The sequence below is a fragment of the Lissotriton helveticus genome, chromosome 10 (genome assembly GCF_964261635.1).
Source record: "Lissotriton helveticus chromosome 10, aLisHel1.1, whole genome shotgun sequence".
In the NCBI taxonomy this organism is placed as follows: domain Eukaryota; kingdom Metazoa; phylum Chordata; class Amphibia; order Caudata; family Salamandridae; genus Lissotriton; species Lissotriton helveticus.
Genome location: NC_136071.1, coordinates 445,229,457 through 445,251,994, shown reverse-complemented (window position 1 = coordinate 445,251,994; position 22,538 = coordinate 445,229,457). Strand labels below are relative to the sequence as shown.

At 41.7% G+C, this 22,538-nt stretch overlaps 2 protein-coding genes across 2 annotated transcripts in view; both read right to left on the bottom strand.

Annotated features, from left to right (window-relative positions):
- Window positions 1–22,538, bottom strand: part of IFT140 (intraflagellar transport 140) — a 1,386,753-nt gene that overhangs the window by 1,001,278 nt on the left and 362,937 nt on the right. The window lies entirely within an intron of this gene.
- On the bottom strand, window positions 11,570–11,978 carry LOC144785330 (ragulator complex protein LAMTOR4-like). The gene has a single exon (XM_078664296.1). The coding sequence runs from the start codon at window positions 11,937–11,939 to the stop codon at window positions 11,640–11,642; it is 300 nt and encodes a 99-aa protein (XP_078520422.1). The 5' UTR covers window positions 11,940–11,978; the 3' UTR covers window positions 11,570–11,639.

Genomic DNA, 22,538 nt, shown 5'->3' with positions numbered 1-22,538 from the left:
GGATAAGACTGAGGCAAAATCTTGCACCTGGCTCACAACAGGAATAAGACTGAGGCAAACGCTTTCACATGGAGCTTCACAATTTTATAAAATACAATTCTATATAACTATATAACTCAATACTTTCTCGGGAAGCATAGGTGGTGAAGCTTGTGTATAAGAGTGCAGTGGACTTAGACATAGGTCTCATCTTCTTTGTACTTGTGGACAGAGCTGTCTTCCACTATACTCTTCAATACAGGCCTCACCTTTTTTGCACCCCTGGAGAATCCTCACCTGATCTGTAACCCTGTATAGATCGTTTGCTTTTTGTCATTGCTTTGTTGTTTGGTAATAGTGGTCTATAATGTGCTACTTTTTTCTTTAACACAGATTGAAATCGTTATTTGAAGAGTAAGCAAAGATGCCCACAAGGGAAAGGACAAAGAAACAACGTAACCGGGAAAAATCTAAAACAGCAACGGAATTACAGCACTCTTCCACAACAAATACTTCAAAAAACAGGAACCAAGCTCCTGGTAAGACAACTAAGTCTTTTTTACATAACATATGTACATCCCAAAAAAATGATGGACAGCATGTAGAAAAAGAAAATGAGAGAGTAAAATTGAAAAGGAAGGAGAGAACTTCAAGGAATCCTAAAACTGGAGCAGGAGAGAATAATATGTATAGGAATAGAAGGCAGAATCAGTTTAGAGACATTGGTAGACGAATGTTTCGCAATAGAGTGGTTTTAAATTTGATAAAAAACATTAGGAAAGGTAAACAGAGAGCTGCTTTTTATAAGAAAAAGAAAAGTGTAGAGAAGATTGTTGATCAGGCTTTTGAAGTTAAGAAAAAATTATTTATTTTAATAATCAATAGACTTAGGACACTTAACAAGACAATTGATGTTTTCAAATCAAACAGTAGATGGAAAAGAGTAATTAATCGGACTAATTTTTGTAAAAAAAATTCTGGAGAATGGATGCACAGTTCAAGTTGTGAGCCATTTTTTAATGAGGAGAGTTACTTCCAGGAGAATGATTTAGTGCATGCAGTTGACACCAGTGGTCGAGCGTATGAAGTGAAAGACGGTTGTCCGATTGAAAAAGAGAAACTTGTGCCTAGAGAACCAGAAGAGGTGTTATCTGATGGAGTTTTAGGGAGACGTACTAAGGGTCCAGTGTACACTTGGAAGTGTAGTAGTATTTGTAGTGTGCGACAGGAATCAATTGATTTGTTTTGTAATTTCTTACGTACATATAGTAAGAAAAGTATAAAGCAGAAAGTGAAGTTGTTGCAAGACTTAGATCCTTGCAGAGTGAGAGGAATCACAGGTTTGCAAGGCCATTCACTGGATTGTCTTTCTAGAAAAGTCTGTCAGAGTGTTTTTCATCATTTTAGGATGTTAGCAGTGCATCATACCAAAATGAGGAAATTAGTGAAAATGTTGTATTATGCAAAAAGTCCCGCACTTAAGCTTAAACAATTAAACAGTGCTCTTTTGCATGGAACTGAATTAGATGTGAAGAAGATTTGTGAAGAAATTGAGATGTTATTTTCGTGAAAAAGAGGACAGTGTAGAAATTGAGACAGCAATTCAAGGTAATGTGGAAGACAATGTACAGATTTTAAATACAGAAAAGTTTGAGAAGGAAATTACCAGGTTTAAGGTGAAATCAAGTGAAAGGCCGAATTTTACTTGTGTGTGTTGTCGATGGACTCATTATAAGATTCAGACTAGGTTAGTTGATTTATATGCAAAAAGTGAAAAGATGGATAATTATGAGTGGAAAGATTTAGCAATTTATTTGTGGGTGGAGAATTGTTTTGATTTGAGTTCTGATCAGCGTATTTGTAAATATTGTTATGATAAATTAAATCAAAACAGAATGCCTGCTAGAGCTGTTCATAATAATCTGGAGTTGGTAGACATTCCCCGTGAATTGATGGATTTAAATACATATGAGTCTATTTTGATTCAATGTGTCCATCCTTTTCAGGCAATTGTTCGCATGGAGCCTAAGATAGGGAAATTGCCTCCTACAGATTTGCAGAGAGGATTAAAGGGAAGAGTTGTTTATTTGCCCCTAGATTTGAAAAAAATATTGATACAATTGGTATAGAAAAAGTAGAAGAAGAACCTTTAGTTATTCTAGTTAATGGGGTTCCAACAAAGAGTAAAAAAATTTGGCAAGATTTAGTGGATGTTAGGAAAGTCAAAAAGGCAATGTTGTATTTAGTCAAAAACAATGAGTACTACAAAGATGTATGTGTTGCAGCAGAGGAAAAAGCTGCAGATGAAGACAGTGATTGTTCAGGCGGCCAAATTGAAAAAGTTGATGTGTCTAGAAGTGAAGAAATATATGAACATTATACTGTTCATCCTTTGCATTCCAAAGAAGTAATGGGGAATGCAATTGAATTGTTTCAAATGAAAACAGCAAAAGGAAGTCCCATTAGTGTATGGGAAGAAAGGCTGGAAGCTCGTTGTTTTCCACAGCTATTTCCAACAGGTCGAGGTGGACGATATGACGATCGACCACTTCAAATTCCTGCATCTGAATATCGAACTGTAAGATTATATGCTGAAGATGCAAGGTTTCGTCAATGCATTCCCTATTTGTTTCATCTACTGTATGAAAGTGACTTGTCTGGGCTTTCTTATGCAGTAAACCATATTCTGAAAAGTGGAGCACATCTGCAAAATGTTTCGGCGAGGGACTTTATGGAGAAAGTGAATCTGCAAGATAATATTTTAGAATCTCATCTAATCAATCTCATGGCATGTCAGCGTGGTACAAATGAGTATTGGTACCATCGCCATGGGGAATTGAAATGTATGCTAAGAAACTTAGGAACTCCTACATGGTTCCTCACTCTTAGCTGTGCCGAGTATGCATGGGAGGACTTACTTCAATTTCTACGAGAGGCCAATGCTAATATACAAAATATAAAATTCAAAACACCTGGAGAACTGTGTTCTTTGGATCCAGTGAATGTATACAGATATTTCAATCATAGATTTGAAGCTATGATGTCTTTTATTACCAACAAAAAAAATCCTTCCCTTGGAGAGGTTTTGGATTTCTTTTGGAGAAAGGAGTATCAAGCGAGAGGTGCTCCTTACATACATATGTTGTTATGGATTTATTTATTTTATTTATTTTATTTTAGCGATTTGTAGAGCGCCTGGTGACCCGGAGGCATCCCCGCGCTGTAAGACTTGTGATCACCGAGGGGGGGAAGGGGGACCTATTTGGGGAACAAGAGGGTTTTTAGTTTTTTGCGGAAAAGAAGGTGGCAGGGTTCCAGCCGTAGACTCCGTGGAAGCGAGTTCCAGCCTGAGGATGCTTTCACTGTGAAGCGTCGACCGCCAGTACGAACCTTCTTAAATTTTGGGACATTGGCCAGACGCTCATTGTCCGAGCGCAGGGATCTAGGGGCTTTGTAAGGGGTGACCATGTCGCTCAGGATTGAAGGGCCTAGGCCGTTAAGGAGTTTGTGGGCGATACACATGGCCTTAAATTCTATCCTCTGTTTCATTGGGAGCCAGTGTAGAGCCTTGAGCGCTGGCCTAGCAGAGGTCCTAAAGGGAAGGTCCATTAGTAACCGAGCAGCCGCGTTTTGAGTGCGCTGAAGTTTTACCAGGGTAGATTCGGGGGCTCCTAGATAGACAGCATTACTGTAGTCCAGACGCGAGAGAATCAGGCCTTGGACCAGAAGCTTCCTCGACGGCGGGGGGAGTAGTGGAAGGATCTTCCGGATGGAGCGCATTAGACCGAAGCAGGTTCCTGCTGTTTTGGCTGCCTGGGTCTTCATTGTTAGTTCGGGTTCGAGCCAGACTCCTAGAGTCTTAATTTCCTTCCTCGGAGTGGGTATCTCGCCAAAAACATTAGGCCAGACCGAGGGAGGAATAGTCGCCCACTTCTTGCCCATAAGCATGACTTCGGTTTTAGAACCGTTGAGCTTGAGCGATGAGTCACTCATCCAGTGATGGATTTCCTGGAGGCAGTTCAACAGGTTGTCTGGGCAGTGGTCAAGATGTGAGAGTGAGACGACCAATTGCGTGTCGTCCGAATAGCTCACTATCTTGATCCCGAAAGGGGCAACTACATCCTCCAGCGGGGCCATATAGGCGTTAAACAGAGTGGGGCTTAGTGAAGACCCCTGAGGGACTCCGCTAGAAAGGGGGAGTAAGGCTGAGCGGGAATTGCCGTCCCAAACCTGGAACGAGCGGCCTGATAGGAAAGACTCTATCCAGGCAAGTGCGGTGCCCCCGAGTCCTGCCCTGGACAACCGATGGATCAGGACACGGTGGTTCACCGTATCAAAGGCTGCACTAAGGTCCAGGAGGATCACTGCCACTGACCCTCCTGAATCTAAAATGCACCTTGCCTCCTCGATGACTGCGAGGAGGGCGGTGTCCGTGCCGTGGCCAGGGCGAAACCCAGTCTGGGACCGACGCAGGAGGTTGTTGGATTCAAGAAACTGGGACAATTGAACATTGACCAGTTTTTCGGCCATTTTGCTAATGCCGGGGAGGAGCGAGATTGGCCTGTAATTTGCCAAATCGGAGGGGTCCAGTTGAGGTTTTTTAAGGAGTGCTTTGACTACTGCAGCCTTCCAGCTCGGGGGGACAGAGCCTTTGGACAGCGAGATGTTAATCAGTTCTGTGATAGGGGCCAAAATAGCAGGGGCCACTGTTTTCAGGAATCTCATGGGGGCGGGGTCGCCGGGGGAGCCGCTTTTCATCCTGGCCAGGGCCTTTCCCACTTCGTCCAGAGATACCGCTCTGAACGCAGTCAGCTGTGGATAGGGGATGTTTCCTGCGTGGGTCACAGACGCATCCATGTTCCCGTGACTTGATTGGCTGGGAGGGGGGAGTGAGGCCAGGATACCGGAGATTTTAGAGTTGAAGTAGGTTGCCAGTTGATCGCTTCTGCCTGGGGGGGACGTGTTAGAGGAGGGGGGAGCGGGTATTTTCAGGAGCTCTTTGGCAATGAGGTAGGACTCTCTTGCTGAGTAAGTGGCCTTTTTTATTCTATCATCGTAGTAAGATGTTTTAGTGATTTTAAGGGTGACCTTATAGATTCTCACCGAACTACGGTAGGCATCCTTACTGGAGTGGAGCCAGTCTTTCCTCCACAGTTGTTCCGCTTTTTTGCATTCTTTGCGGAGAGTTCTAAGTTCCGGGCTGAACCAGGGGGCTGATCCTTTTTTCCCGTTTTTGTCCTCACGAGATTTTATAGGGAGGATGGAATCAAGGGAGGTGGTGATCCACTCCCTGAAGTTTTTGTCCGCAATGACAGGGTCCTCTGAAAGAGTCGGGGTCGTGGAGTTCAAGACTCTGGTCCAGTCCTCCGTGGAGAGTCTGGACCATGCCCTGTCCCTGATGTAAGTGGTGGGCTTGTGGGGCTCCCTGAAGACTCCAGGTAGAAAGAGAGGAACCAAAAAATGGTCCGTCCAAGGGAGGGGAAGGGACACTTTGGTTTGGAGGGCGTGGACGTTAGTAAAGACTGGGTCAAGTAGGTGACCCTTGATGTGGGTGGCTCCAGAGTTGGTCAGTTGGAGACCGGAGGCCGCCAGATCAAGAATCAACTCGACGGCCGCTATGTCTAGGGGGTCGTCGAAATGAATGTTGAGGTCTCCTAGTATGGTAAAGTTGGGGGTAGAATGGGCCAATGAAGATATCGATTCCAGGAGAGCATTAGCAAAGGGGCCAAAGTGACCAGGGGGGCGGTATACTAGGAGGCCTGACAGCGAGCTTGTCGGGGCTAATTGTATGGAGAAGTGGCAGCTTTCAGAGTCCAAAATGTGGGCATCATTAATTCTACAGGACAAATGATCTCGGTGGAGGATAGCAAGACCGCCTCCTCTACCAGAGGGGCGTGGTTGGGACTGGATGAGGAAACCTGGGGGTAAGGCTAAGACCACATCCGAGTCGGAATGAACAGTGAGCCACGTTTCCATAAGGAATAAAATGTCGAGGTCGAGGTCATCAATTAGGTGGTTGATGAGCAGAGCGTGCATGGGGAGTGATCTACAATTCAATGTGGCTAGTTTAAGGCCGGGCAGTGCAGAGGGTGGATCAGCAAGGTGTAGTTGGGCAGGGTGGCAAAGTACACAGCTGCTGAAGGGTCCATCTAGGTCATGGAGGTAGTTGCACCTAGTGTTCTTGGTGGGTCTGAGGCTTAAGAGGTCCCGGCGAGAGTAGCTTACCCTGTTGGGGGCTGGCCCCGGCATAGGTTCAGGCCCTGGGCCCGTTCGTGCGCGGACGGGCGCAGACGGGCTTGCCTTAGGCGCGCCTTCGGCGCGCAAACGGCGCTCCCGCTGCGCTCGTCCGCTACGCTTCCTCCAGTGGCACATTTTATGGTGAGGAAGAGGCGGGGGGGGCGTGGTCAGAGAGTGGGCGTGGCCAGAGAGTGGGCGTGGCCTCGGTGCACGCCGCCAATGGCGGCAGTCAGAGGCGTTGTCGGCGTTTTAGGGAGGCGCTGCTCGTTTCAGCAGGGTCCCTGGACGAGTGTAAGAGGCTTTGCAAGGTAAGATGGTTTTTTAAAAGAGCACAGATATAGGTGACACTCAAAGTATTAAAAAGCTTTAAAATCAGCAATACACAGGAAATACAGCTCCCGGCTTTCCGCCTCAGGAGTAAATGATTCTTAAAATCGCGCTCGCAGTCAGCGCCTTTTAAGCTGGGCGCGGGGGGGGGGCGTGGCCAGAGAGTGGGCGTGGCCTCGGTGCACGCCGTCACTGGCGGCAGTCAGAGGTGTTGTCGGCGTTTTAGGGAGGCGCTGCTCGTTTTCAGCAGGGTCCCTGGACGAGTGTAAGAGGCTTTGCAAGGTAAGATGGTTTTTTAAAAGAGCACAGATATAGGTGACACTCAAAGTATTAAAAAGCTTTAAAATCAGCAATACACAGGAAATACAGCTCCCGGCTTTCCGCCTCAGGAGTAAATGATGATTAAAGATGCACCTAAATTTGGAACAGATTCAGATGAGACAGTGATGAGCTTCATTGAAAAGTATTCAACATGTGCTGTTCCGAAAACTACTGAAGAAAACAATTTAAGGCAACAAGTTTTACGCTTTCAATCCCATTGTTGTGGAAAGTACTGTCGTCGAAAATTCAGAAACAAGGACAAGTTCTACACAAAATGTCGTTTCGCTTTTCCACGACCAGTGATTTCTAAAGGAAGAGTAAATAATTTAATGTCTTCTCTGCGACATACTGTGACGAGAAAATCACCCAAAAATACATACAATTTAAAAAGAAACGAAGAGTCCAAGTACATCAATGACTACAACCCAGTGATTTTGTCCATGTGGAATGCTAACATGGATATTCAATTCGTTGCTGACAACTCTATTGCTGTAGCTCGATATGTGACGTCTTACATCACAAAAAAAGAAAAGACAGAACTGAAGGAAATGTGGGAGGACATTTCACATGAAAAGAGCCTAAGCAACAAATTGTACAGTTACAGTCTGAAGATGTTGTCACATCGAGAAATTGGAGCATATGAATGTTCTGATCGATTGTCGTCAGCAAGTCTCTATGCCAAATCTAGAACCATCATTTGGGTGAGTCTAGGTCTTGCTGCAACACGAAATCGAGTTTTGAAATCTGTACAAGAAATAGAGTATTTGGTGGAGAAAGAACCAGAAAGTACAGATATTTTGAAGACAAACATGTTGGATACATACTATCCAAATAGAAGCCCTCACCTTGAGAACGTTTGTCTCTATGAAGTTCTGCAAAGATATATTTATAAAAGAAACATCAGAGAAGATATCAATAATGGAATATATGGAATCATTGGATGTGAAGGATGTCTAGTGAAACAGAAAAAAGGTCATTTGATTAATCATCGAAAATTGAGTTGTGAAAATCCAGACAAAAGAGAATTTTACTATTTGGCTCTTTTGCAACTCTTTAAACCATGGCGAGAAGAAGAGGAACTACTTGGAGATTTTCTCTGTTATGAAGACTCTTTTAATGCTACGAAGGATACAATAGAATGTCCTGTTTTTCCAAATTATCTGCAAATGTTGAATGAAGAAATAGAGCAAGAATCAACAATTGCTGCAGAGATTGCGAAAGATAGTTCTCAGGCAGTCAGAGTTCTGCTTCATTGAGTCAGGATCCACTAGGAGGACCAATTATCCAAAATGAAGCTGCCACTGCCATGGGTGAAGTGGAAAGAGCTATGGAGCAAGCTCAAGAGGATGTAATTCATTTAGAAGATTTGGTGAAACAATTAAACCTTGAGCAGAAACTGATATATGACGGACTCACAGAACAGGTTGAACGTGGATTGAGTCATGAGAAGAAAGAGTGCTCATGTACATCATTTAAGCCTGTCCAACTGTACGTGAGTGGAGAAGCGGGAACTGGAAAAAGTTTTCTGATTAAAGCAATTGCATCTTATCTGCAGAAAAGGGCTGAATCACCGCTGTCTTGTAATGTTACCGCTCCAACTGGGCTGGCAGCACATAATATTAAAGGGATTACTTTACATCGTTTACTGATGCTGCCAGTGGAGCATGATAACAAATTGCAATATCACAAGCTATCTGGAGATGCGTGTTCCGAAGTTTCGAGAGTCCTGAAGAAAATGAAACTTCTTATCATTGATGAAGAAAGCATGGTCTCAAATATAATGCTTGCTTTTGTGCATTTGAGAATGCAAGAAATTCTTAGAACAGAGTATGATGTTTTATTTGGAGGAAAACATATTATTGTTTTTGGAGATCTTCTGCACTTGACTCCAGTGAAAGGACAACCTGTGTTCAAAATGCTCACACATGAAGATACCAGGAAGTGCCTAGGAAGCATTGGAAACGTTAATATATGGTTAAACTTCAAATATGCAGAACTGCTTCAAAATATGCGGCAGGCAAAGGATGAAGATTATAAAAATATTTTACAAGATGTAAGAGTAGGAAAAATAAGTCAACAAGGGAAAGAAGCTTTACATGGACGGTTAATTTCTAATTTGTACCCAAATGAAAACATTCTTCCAGAGAATATTTTTAAGAAAATTAACGAGAAGAAATCTGCCATATGTTTGATGCCTACTCTGAAAGAATGTTCCATGTTCAACAACAAAATGCTGAAGTTAGAAAATGAAGAGATAGTGAAACTGGAAGCTATAGATAAAATAGAGCATATGGGAGCAACAATTATTTTGTCAGAAAATTTGAAATCAAAATTGGATTCATTGGAGAAGATTATATCTAAAACTGCTGGTTTTGAAAAGACTCTGAATGTGTGTTTAAATTGTCGTATTATTTTGAGAAGGAATTTAAATGTTGAAAGAGGTCTGGTAAATGGAGCAATGGGTCATGTTGTTGGTTTTGTGAATTACAAAAATAGAGATGGAATTGAAATTTTAAAAATTAAATTTGATGGCATTGACGAAATAAATAGAACAAATTTGTCGTTGTTCAGCTAGATTTTTGCTTGTGAAAGACTTATATGTTCGCCGAAAACAGTTTCCTGTTTGTTTGGCATATGCAGTGACAATTCATAAATCTCAAGGTTTAAGTGTAGATAGTGCTTTGGTGAACATTGGAAGTTCTGTGTTTAAAGAGGGTATGGCATATGTGGCATTATCACGAGTGAGAACTTTATCAGGATTGCACTTGATTGAGTGTGATGAAACAAAGATTTGTGCTGATCTAGATTGTGTTAAAGAATACAATATGTTAAAAAGAGAGTATGCTCCACATTTTCCTCAATATCCTCTGATTGAAAAAAGTGTGGTAGGCCGAAAAAGAAGAAATGAGAGTAATTGCAGTAAGGTAGTAGCAAAAAGACAAAAAATAGATGAAACTGTAATTGTAAGCAGAAAGAAAAATGATTTTGTTGAAGATGTTGTTGGATTTCAGTTTGAAAACAGTTCTGGTGTCAACTGCTATGCTAATGTAATTGTTAATGTTGTTTTTTTTCTTCAAAATTTACAAAAACAGATTGTCGAAAATCGGGAACAAACATTGTGCTGTTTATTGAATTCTGTGTTAGAGAAATGTAGTAGTGATAGAGGAAAAATAGAAAGTGGTTCAGAAATTAGGAATCTTGTAGACATATGTTCAGGTCAAAATCAATTTTCACAGATAATTCAGCAGGATTGTCAGGAATTTTTAATGTATATGTTTGATGTATTGGAAGATGAAGGAGTAGATATAAAAAATCTTTTTAATCTTTCTTATCAATGGCAACATGACTGTGATAACTGTGCTTCATCAAGTACTACTAGAATAGACAGTGAAAGATTTATATATTTGACTTTACCAGACTGCAAATCGGTGCCTTTTAATAATCTAGTTGAAGCAGCTGATCACAATATGGTGTGTACCCAATGTAAGTCTACAATGCTGTCCACATTATTTCTACAAAATTATGGTCACTATGTCATTTTAATGTTCCAACGATGTAGACCTGATGGAACTAAATTGACAACTTCTATTAAAAATTGCGTGGCTTCTCAGTTATCGATATCAGGAAGAACCTTTGCAACTGTAGCTATTATTTTTCATGATGGTCCTTCTACAACATCAGGGCATTACACATGCTATTTAAAAACTTCTAAAGGTTGGACCCAATGTAACGACACTCATTTGACTTTCAAACAACGTTTGCCTTTTGGCTTTATAAATTCATACCTAGTGTTTTTACAGACAACATTTAGGTAAAAGTAATTGGCATATGAAGACGGGAGTAGTTTATAAAGGTTATTTTGCTGTTTAAAAATATATTCTGAGTAAAAGTTTTCCAGGCAATATAAAAAATTGACTTGTCATATAGGTACTGTAATTGGATCTCATAATAAGTGAGGTTAGTATTATACAAAATGATGAACATGAGTGAGTCAGAGATGGTTTTACAAATATTTAAATGTTGTGAAAATGTTGTAGAGCCTTTCTTTCAGAACGTCGGGAAAAAGATCATTTCAGAGTGCCTAAGAATTAATTTGAACAAATACTCATACATCTGACACTATTTGGCCAAATGGAAAGGTGCAGGAATGAGTAAAGAGTCATGACTGAAAAAAGGAGTATATGAAAATATTGAAAATATTTCAGATGTTCTTGGAGCTTTTCTTCTAGAAAGTCGATGAAATGGATTTTTAAGTGAACAGCAAAGTACTTTCCAACGCGAAAAGGACCACCATGATACAGTATTTGGCCTCAAGGAAAAGTAAGTCAATCTAAGATTAGCGTAGATTTGTGATTTGTCAGTATCTAAGTTTTTTTTTAAAACACAATCTTTTAGATTGTGTTTTTTTTCCCGCTGTCATATGATGAGTAATTTGAACTCACTCTTTTAAGTGAAATTCAATATATTCTGAGAACAGCAAAAATAAACTTTGTAACATGTTGTACAAGTTATTTTATACTTTGGATTGTGTTAATTAAATTGTATTCCATTCTCTGACATTTATTTTCCTTTTTCCATCCTCTTTCATCTCTTTTTACTCACTTATAATGTCTTTCTCTCACTCTCTGTAACCCCCGTTCCCTTACTCCACTTCTTTGACAATCCCTCATTTTCATTTCAACTGTGTGTCGCATGACCATGGAGCCAAAATGTGGACCCTCTGAAGTGATGGACTTTGTTGTGTGCATTTCATCAAAACCGACCAATGCAGCACTCTAAGCAATGACAGGTTCCCGCGCAAGGTTCTGCCGTTTCACCACAAAGATCTTCTGTCCAGAAACAGTGACCAGGTAGGTCTGCTCGCCGAAAACCACAGACAGGCGCTTGAAGGGGAGCTCCTTGCTGCCATGCATGCGGAAGCCGCTGGCCGTGTTTACCATCTCTATGATCACTGCGGCTGTGCGTTCATCATTCTCGAGGTCCCCTGCAGAAGCTATGACCCCTTCTTCATTGATGATCAGGTAGCCCTGCTGGTCAGGAATGCGCTCCAGTCCAACAGTAAGCGTGGAAGCCATGTCTTGCCTCCTCTCCGTGTGTGTATCCCGTCTCTCCCTTGCATAACTTTTCAGCTTTCAGTCTTTCTGCTTTTCTTTTCTTTTCCGTATTTTCCTCCTTTGCTCTTTTAGTAATTCCTGTTTACTCACTCAGCAGTATTATTGCACTCTATCACTATAAATCACCCACTCTCCTTAGCTTATCTTTGTTTGCTCTTTACTTTTGACCTCTTCTCTCTGTTTTTCGTTCACTACTTCTATGTGCTCAGTGCCTCACTCTACTTGTGTTATGTTCACTTGTGTTTATATACCTTCTATCACTTCTTTTACAACAACTTCACTGCTCCTTTCTCATCGTTCTTCATCCCATTTCTTTTACTCTGGTTCCATTACTATCCTTCATTTCCTTTTTTTCAATGTCCTTCTCTTTACTTTCATCACCAAATTATTTGTACTTAGTATCACTGTTTTAGTCGTCTTCTCCTCTCTTTCCTTCTTTTTCCTCACTTACTCATTTCCTTTTCTCACTCATTGTACTCCACCTCACTCAGTTTTTCTCTTAGTGTGTCTACCTTATAACTTCCTCAGTCCATTTCCTTCAATCGTTGTATATTATCCTGTCTCCCTTCATCCTTTCACTCTATGACTGTTCTTCACTTACTCTCAGTTATCTTCTATTCCTCATTCTTCTAAATGCATCCTTAATTAGACTGTTTTCTGTCTCAGTCATTATCTTTTTACTTACTTCTGTTTCCTGATTTAGTTTTGCTAACTCACATTGTTTTAGTATCTTTCTTACCTTCAGTTCATTTCTCTGTTCTTCTCTCTCTTTTTCTCAGTGAATCTATATGCCTTACTCTTTGTAATTTGCTCTCCTTCTATTTCTATTTCCCTCTTTTTGTCCTTCTACCTTAGTTTATTTCCCTTTCTGTGTTCTTCACTCTAACTTTATTTCTAAATAGTGTTATGATTTTTAACCTCTTCATTTGTATCTTTTAATTTAAAATACATATTTTACTAATTATAACTTATTTTTTCTTCTCTCTTTCACAGATACCAACTGTAGTAAAACAAATTAAAGTTACATTTATTATATGGTAAGTATGACTAAAAAAATGTAGTTTGTTATCACCCTTTGCTTTAAGGTCACTAACATTTTCTCAATCTACCTCACTCCTGTGTTTTTACTCTGCTTCTCTCACTTATTCTTATTCTCCATGTTTACTCCCCTTTCCCTATTTACCCTCTCATATTCAATTTCTTTTGATCCCTATTCTTTACTTCACTTACCCTCTGTTCCCTTCCTTTGCTTGTTCACTCATTCTCTTTTTCTTAATTATTTACCTTACTCCTACACATATACCTCATCCCCCTCCTAACACATACACACACCTGTAACATACACCCCACACACACACCACACACACACCTCATACACACAAAAAATCCTCCCACACACACTCCTCAAACACACACACACACATTCCATACACACACATACATCGAACACATATACACCCCACACTCATACACTTCTCACACATATTTCACACACCCTCATCTCTACCCACACCAAAACACTCCACACAACCACACCTACAGACACACCTTACACACCCACACTCCGACCTACACCCACTGACTCCCTGTAAGTCACACACACTGCATTACTTATCTTTTTTTGCTGTTTTACTCAAGCCCATTCAGGTACTGTTTCCTTTACTCTCTTTGTCCTCTCTCTTTGTCACTCCCCATGTGTTATCCTAATTCAATATTTCTCCCTCTTTAGTTATGCACACTACTTTTTTCTCTCTCTCCCTCACCAGTGTTATTTAAATCTGGTTCCGTTATTACCTTTTATTTGTACATCATTTTTTCTCTTTCCTTTTACTCTTTACAGCCACTCACATTCTTCATGTGCCTCTGTTTTAGTATTCTTCTTCTCTCTTTCTTTGTTTCACAGCCTTATATTTTTTTCATTTTCTCTCATACACTTTCTTATATCTTTTACACTGTTTTACTATGTATTACACATTACCTCTGTGTTGCTCCCTCTTGCTGTCTGTCTCTTAACATTACTCTCTCTTTCTCTTTCTCTTATGCTCTCCTTCTCTTGTTTTTTTTTTATTGCGCTAACGGGGCGCTTACCGGTGCGCGCACCGGGAAGCGAACCCATGAGAAAAATGAAGTCAAGAGTGGTAAAAATTTAAGTTATTTTTTTAAAATGGGAGGTAGTTCTGAAAAGAACTTTTTTTTAATGTTTTTGTTGTTTTATATTTTTTTTATTATTTTTCTGAACATTTTTGTTTTTGATTTTTTTAACACTTTTATAATTTTTTTGGTGTTTTTTGGGGGGAACAACAAAAAAAGGAATTACAAATGGCTCAACAAGAGCAAAAAAAGAAAAGGATTTATTGCTTCTTCTTTTGGTTACATTGATGGTTTTCCACTGCATTACTTATTAAGATCACGCTTAGTTCCCCATAGCACAGTGTCTTGCCACAGAAGACACATACAAATTTGAGACTGCCAACATTTTTTTGAACATTGGGCACCATTTGCCGTCCTTCAGGTGCTGCATGTGATACTTTGGCAGAGGAGGTGCTGGGCTGTGGATTCTTCTGATTTTGCGCCATGGCACGAACCTCTGCTTGAGCAAGATTATTAGGATGCCACCTTTGCATGTGGCGCAACATAGTATAATTGCCGAATGAATATTTCTTCTTGGAATTGCCCCTGGAAAGAATATCTCCGCAAATAAGGCACTTAACCTTAGGGGCATTCACTTTCTTCTGCCCAGGAGGGTGGGAGAAGAAGTCCCAAATAAAATGCACTTTTATGTGACTCTGTCTTGGCTCTTCAGGCAAAAATTGCCTGGGTTGTTCCTCCTCCTCCTGTTCTTCCTCCTCATCCTCTTCTTGTTCAGGGACAAGGAACTGGGATGGTGGTCCTTCCTTTCTAGGTGGTTGTAGTGGTGGGGGGGGTCCACCAGCTGCAGCTACTAATGATGCCATTGTCAGAATCAGATACAGGTCTTCCTCTCTCAAAGTAGAAAGTCAGAGTGAGGAAAAAGGTGGGGGCTTTCATCATTTGAAAAAAAAAGTGTTCTGGACCAATGAAAAGTGTTATTTTCAGATTACATGACCCGACGCGCTTACGCTACGCGCCCCGGGGCGCGTCGCGTAAGCCCGCGTCATGACGTTGCGCGATCGTATGCGATCGCGTGGTTCCGGGTGCGCTTACGCAGTGCGTCACATGACGCATCACGCGACTACGCGAAACGTCATGATGTTGTTTTCGTTTGCGGGAATAGCGCTCTCGGGACGCTCCCCGGTACGCGCCCAGGGGCGCGCCGTAACATTGCGCTCACCCGTGCGTTCATCGGTACGCGCCCCGGGAGCGCCCCGGGGCAAACAATAAAAAAAAAAATAATACATATTTACACAATATAAAATTCGTTATAAAAATTATTACTTTTCATACCTATAGAGATTTGCTATTAAAAAACCTATGAAATTCACTGAAAAAAACATAGGTTTCAGACCAGTTATAGTTAGGAATTAGCATTTAAAAAACCTATTAAATTCACTGAAAAAAACATAGGTTTTACACCAGTTATAGTTAGCTGGAAATTTTACTCGCATAAAACCATTGAAATTCCCACGTTATAGTTAGTTGGACTCACTATAACTTGCGCGTGCAATGCACTGCTGATGACGTCACATATTACATCACTCATGACATGGTCAGTGACATCACTCATGACATCACTGATGACACCATCCTTGTGACAGAGTGACAGACCTCCTTTCACTGTAATGTAACCCTTGAAACACATATTCAAAAATAGAAACTAAAATTTTCAGAAAAATGGAGATACCATACCAGTTACAACAACCAATTCAATAATTCCACCATCTATATATACATCCACTCATTCACCAACAGTTCTATATAGTCACTCATACATATACTCACTCATCATATGTAGTGATACACCTATACATTCTGTTACACACTGACAGGCATCCAAAAGTTACTCACACACATACTCACACATGCAAATAAACTATTGAACATCCATTCATTAGCATATACAGCTATACACACACTACCACTTTACTTCTAAGGAAACTTACACATACTTACTCTCTTAAACAATCACTTATAGAAACACATACTAATTTAAACAGGAACTCTTAGAATCCCTCACTCTCACATATACTCACTTATATACATCAATATTCACATATACTAGATTAAAACATATGTAGTTACTGATAAAGACACTAGTGAGACAGTCATTCACTCACTAACACACACATATACACACTCATCCACCCATACAGTCCTGCACATATGCTGTCTTCAAAACACATACAAAGAGAGAGTCAGTCATTCATGCATCTATGTGCTAAGTAACGCCCCCACCAAACATATAGACACTCGTATTGATATTAAAAAAATCTAATAACCCATATACCTACACATGTAGCTACTCACCAACCCACGCAGCCACTTATACACAAAGTGAAACATTAATACATATATTTAAATATTTAAACATTACTCACTAATATTTATTTTTCAAAAAGACAAACATTCACTGGATGGTGTCATCAGTGATGTCATGAGTGATGTCACAGACCATGTCATGAGTGATGTAAATGGGACGTCATCAGCAGTGCATTGCACGCGCAAGTTATAGTGAGTCCAACTAACTATAACGTGGGAATTTCAATGGTTTTATGCGAGTAAAATTTCCAGCTAACTATAACTGGTGTAAAACCTATGGTTTTTTCAGTGAATTTAATAGGTTTTTTAAATGCTAATTCCTAACTATAACTGGTGTGAAACCTATGGTTTTTTCAGTGAATACATATATACATACATATATATATATATATATATATATATATATATATATATATATATATATATATATATATATATATATATATATACACTCAAAAACTATAAGTTTTAGGGGTGTTATAGTTAGCTGGACATTTCACTCATACAAAACCATTGAAATTGCTCCTATATAGTTAGTTGTACTAACTATATTTCGCGCACCCGCAATCCACTGCTGATGATGTCACATATTACATCATTCATGACATGGTCAGTGACATCACTGATGACATCTCAGTGAATCTTGAGTGAATTTCAAAGGTTTTTTAAATGCTAATTCCTAACTATATAAGGCCTGAAACCTATGTTTTTTTCAGTGAATTTGCAAGGTTTTTTAAATGCTAATTCCTAACTATATAAGGCTTGAAACCTATGGTTTTTTCATTGAATTTCGAAGGTTTTTAAATGACAATTTTTAAATGTATTAATAGTTATTTTTTTTATACTGATTTACTACATTTTTGCAGGCAGGTATTCAGAGGGCACGCCCCCTTTTTACAACACTCTGCAGCGCAGCTCCATGGCGCTTATTGGAGATACCTGTTGGACTAGTTCCCTCTAGGGGACCTCTGGATTGAACAGGAATTAATTCCCCAACCTAAACTGTGCAAACGCGCCCTGTAGAGTGTTCTAATTTGGGGGATTAAGTTCCCTTGCATACTGGGGGTCCCTGGAGGCCAACTAGCGCACCATGAGCCTCCATTATGCGCCAGGGGGCTGCGTTGCTTTTCCCTGGGGGGACGGCAGTCCCAGAGACAGTGTAGGGGGTGATTGGGCCCCCCCCACACTTCTTTATCACTATGCTCCTGCGATTTTTTCCCCACGGGGGGTAATTTGAAAAAAATAATAATAATAATTTGGCCTTGGGGGTCCTTGTGGGACCACCTGGGCAGGCCTAGGGGGTCAGGGTGTTTCTACCCTGCCCCCTTTTTGTGTTCTACACGTTTGTTTTTCTGCTTTCTTGTGCCTCGGTCTACGAGCACAAGATGGCTGCCAACACTTCCTGGTTTGAAGTGTTGAAAGCCAATGAGCATGCAGCTCCTGCTCGGAAAGTTTTAGAACTCAAAAAGGGGGCAGGGTAGAAGCACCCTGACCCCCTAGGCCTGCTCAGGGGGTCCCACAAGGACCTCCAAGGCCCCCAACATTTTTGGGAAAATCGCGGGGTGCGCGCACGGTGTGCGCACCTCACAATTTGTGAAAAAAACATTATTTTTTTTTGCCTACCCTGAGCAGGGCTAGGGGGTCAGGGTGCTTCTACCCTGCCCCCTTTTTGAGTTCTACACGTTTGTTTTTCTGCTTTTTTGTGCCTCAGTGTACCGAGGCACAAGATGGCTGCCATCAATTTCTGTTTTGGAGTGTTGACAGACAGTGGCAGCCAATCAGCATGCAGCTCGTGCACGGGAAGGTGCGCGCACGGTGCGCGCTTATAGATATATAAATTTTTTCTCTTTTGATTTTCTCAGGAACTACTGGAGGGATTTACACAATTTAAGCAAAAGGGCGATCTGTGAATCAGACTCTACCATTTTGCCAAATTTGGTGTAATTCCGTTCAGCGGTTCGGGCTGTAGCAGTGTCTAAAGGTCCTATGGAAATTAACATGGGGAAAACACGTTTTGGGAAATTAACATGGGGAAAACACGTTTTGGGACCCCCTTTTTTTCTCGGCCCCCGCTTGACGAATCTACCCGAGACTTTCAGGGAAGAAGCGGTACGGAACGGGCCATCTTCTTTGAGAAATTCGCGAAGATTCAACAACCGGCGCCAAAGTTATTCCCAATAGAATGTTGCGGATTTCCTATGGAAACAAACTATATATACCTACTGGCGACCACCAGTAGGTTATATATATATATATATATATATATATATATATATATATATATATATTATACTAAGTGTGATTGTGGTTTGCTTGAACCACCGTGGCTGTGTCAAAAATGTATACTATACCTGCTCTTCTTCCACATCCTACAGCAGGTGCTCAGTTCGATACACGGATGTGTACACCGCAGCACTGTTTGTACCACTGCATGTTGGTTTTCAAGATAAGAAAATGCCTTTCTATGTTTTTGTTAAAAAATGACACATCAGGGGGCGTGGCTTGGACGCCGGAGAGAATGGCGGCGTAGCTCTGACCTCCTCCAGGCGACTGCTCCTTTAACGGTCATAGAGGGCTGCTATCTGACCCCCCAGCTCCTGGAAGGCGAAGGATTCGACTGTCGGGGTCTTTCTGCAACATGTCCTGAATTTTGGGCTAATTTCGAGCGCGGAATGCTGAAGTAGTGGAACCATCCGCTCTGACCGCTGTAGACTGAAGAGCGGGACGGAGACTGATGCCGGGTACAGCAGCGCGGCTCTCCGGGGCACCAGGTCCGCTCGCCATAGTCAGCGACAGGAGCCTAAAGAGACCAGAAATGGACCCCTTAACCAGCGGTATGACCAGCGATATGGCCAGCCCCCGGAACCGTGAGTAAAAAGAATGCTTTTGGCCGCATTTTAACCGATCAACACGGAAGGGAGGTAAAGGCGCGAAACACCGGCAGCTTAATGGCGGTCTGATCAAGCTCCCGACTGCGACTGCGACCTGGAAAAGCCCAGCGATCCCCATTGTTACAAGCTGCGCAGTCTGTGGGCAACAATACTAACTGTTAGGGTAAACTGTGCTATTTGTTTTATCGGCTTGGTTATGACTGCTCAATGTCTCTAAAGGTCCGTGAGCAACAGCGCGGCATCTGACGCGCTTCAACACAAGACGCGCTTCAACAAAATGGCGGCGGGCAGAGTACTGTATCTGGCTTAATGTGCAGCAACACAGGAGAATGCCCTCATAATGTCTATTTTCATTCATAAAACACAGCGCACATAAAACACAGCGCACGTGTGCATTCTTGAATCTACACGGTCTCCTCTCCTCTCCACGTTAAGGCACACTAACGAACTGTCTGGAAAACGGAAGTACAGAATTTATAACTTTATGTAGGCAGCCTGAAATGGTGGTTTCCCCGGCGCGTCTGCCGTTGCGCTGATATTGCAGCTAGGTCATCCTGCTACTGGCTTCATCTGTTGCTCTGCTCAGTGTTTTGAGGCTGTATATATGGTTTGGTCATATGAAGTGGTGTAAAACGCCTGAAAATTCTACATGCCTGCAAATAAGTGAAATGACAGTGAAGTGAAAGCTCCGTGCAGCATTGGATAGAGAGCAAGACCATATGACAAACTAGAGGGGGGGAGTTTGCTACTGCTGTAATTACCCTCACGAATTGATATTTACAAGGATATTTACAAGGAGTGAAATTTCAAATTATACAAAATAGCGACGCAGACCGAGTGCTTTAAAGGGAAAGCAACACATAAGTTGGTAATGCATGCATAGCTCTCTACTGTAAAATCAACTTCAAAACGGGAGAAGTGTATAATCTGCTGCCCTGCACGATCAAACAGAGATTGCTTTTCAGCTTTTCGGCGCTACATGCCTGGGAAACATCAAGGCATCTACACAACCCATCGACTCACACATCTAAAGTATGGGAGACAAGGAAAATGGTACAGCTTCTAAACGCCTAAAATCTAACCCACCGACACCGATCAAAGGGAACAAAGGGAGCAAAAAAATGGAGGAAGCTATGGAAACAATCTTGAGCAGGCTAGAAGAAGTCAGAGACTTGGCCAAGTCCACCAAAGATGAGGTTGTTGCTGTCCGTCAAGATATTAAAGACATTAACTCAAGATTAACGGAGACTGAAACCAGGATAAGCAAACTGGAAGACTTTGAAAATAAGACATGTGGAGCTATCAAGAATCTTTCCTTATGCTCTGACCATCTAGTGAGAAAGGTTGCGGAGTTGGAGGACAGAAACAGGAGGGGGAATCTAAGAATTTTTGGTATGCCGGAGAAGTCGGAGGAAAAACATGACTCATGCATACCCTTCCTGGAGGAGTGGTTCACACAGGCCACAAATCTAACCTTCACTCAACCTCTGGAGTTTGACAGAGCACATAGAGTGCCAGGACGAATCTCAAAGGACCAAAAGGGCCCAAGAGCAATTGTGTGCAAACCACTGAGGTACCAACACACAGAACAGATACTCACCTTCGCTCGCAAAAACAACCACGTGCTATGGAAAGGCCAGAAGATCTTCATCTCACAGGACTTCAGTAAGGAAACAATGGAGATCAGGAAAGCCTTCCTTGCATTGAAACCCCAATTAAAATCACTTGGTCACCTGTATGGCTTTATTGGTCCAACAAAGTTTAGAGTAACTATACAAGGCGTGTCTCATGTGTTCTCGGACCCGCGAAAACTGCGACAGCTCCTGTTCGACCATGGAGATGGCAATATGGAAGTCTCCCCTCCAGCTCAACAAGGAGCCTCTGCTTCTGGCCTAGGATAAACTATGGGTTGGAGATTTTGTACTGCCACTCTCAGACTCCAGGATCCTTGTAACAGTGCCTAGCCGGACTGGATCTGCTAGGAGGGTCTCCTTCTTGGACTTGTTACCTAGTTGGTGAACGCAACTGGGTTTTGGCCGATAATGACATGGTAATGTACTCTGTACCCTTGGGCCAGTGAATCAACTGATTCCGGACCTATATTAGAACGATCCCTTGAACGATCGCAAGAATCCTTAACTTGAATGCTCTTTCATTAAAACCCACATCATTATGGTGCTATCCATGCTACCATACCCACGATACCATACCTACATCACTATGATATCATGATATCATACTGCCATGATATTGCTCGCGTCCCTTATAGACCTCGAATAGGCGCTATGCTGTACTGTTCTACTGTACTGTTGACGCTATGTTGACGCTATGCTGTACTGTTGACATGTTGACATGTAGTACTCCTACCTGTTGTCGAATGCACTTACGATGATTCTGTTGCAGGTACTGATATATCTGATCACGATACTGAAGCCAATGCAGTGACTTTCCAGTGATTAACGTTCTGAAACCATAGTTTGTTTATTGCTTATTGTTGCCTACACAATTGGGCTGTTTTTTTTCTCTCAGAATTGGGTTGCAGCCCATATAATTGCTAGTTAATTGCTAGTTAAGAGTAAGTTGCTTGGAGGCGGCCGCTTGGTCGTCACTCCCGAGTCACCATGTTCTGTTGTTTCTACTATTGGGGAGGGAGGGGTGGGCTGTGGGTGAGGGAGGGGGGAGGAGGGAGGTTGACAGGGGTGATGGGGGGGGTTGTTTTGATATTTTGCTTATGGTTTTGTTTAGTTATGTCCATCTTGCATACTAGCTTGCATCCAATGTACCACACTACGTTCCGAAGCTTATACTCTGTCCTTCTGTTTCCTGCATACTGTGCTGGCCGCACATTGTACGTGTTAAAAGATGCTGCTGACTTTTTATGGGGTATGAGACTGCTTCCACGACCTAATACTTATGCATACACATGTACTGTGACACGATATTACTGGCTGCATAATTGATGGCTCCTGTTATAGATACTCCTATAGGGACCACAATTATAGCTAACCTTAGAATACTATCACTGAACGTGAAAGGGCTTAACCAGCCGGTTAAACGCCAAAAGACACTTGACTATCTACGAAGGCAGCGTGGAGATATAGCCTTACTGCAGGAAACAAAATTAGAAGCAAAGCAATTTCACACACTACGTAATAAGTATTATACTGAAGTGGTGGGCTCTGAGGCAGTCTCAAAGAAGAATGGTGTGGTGATA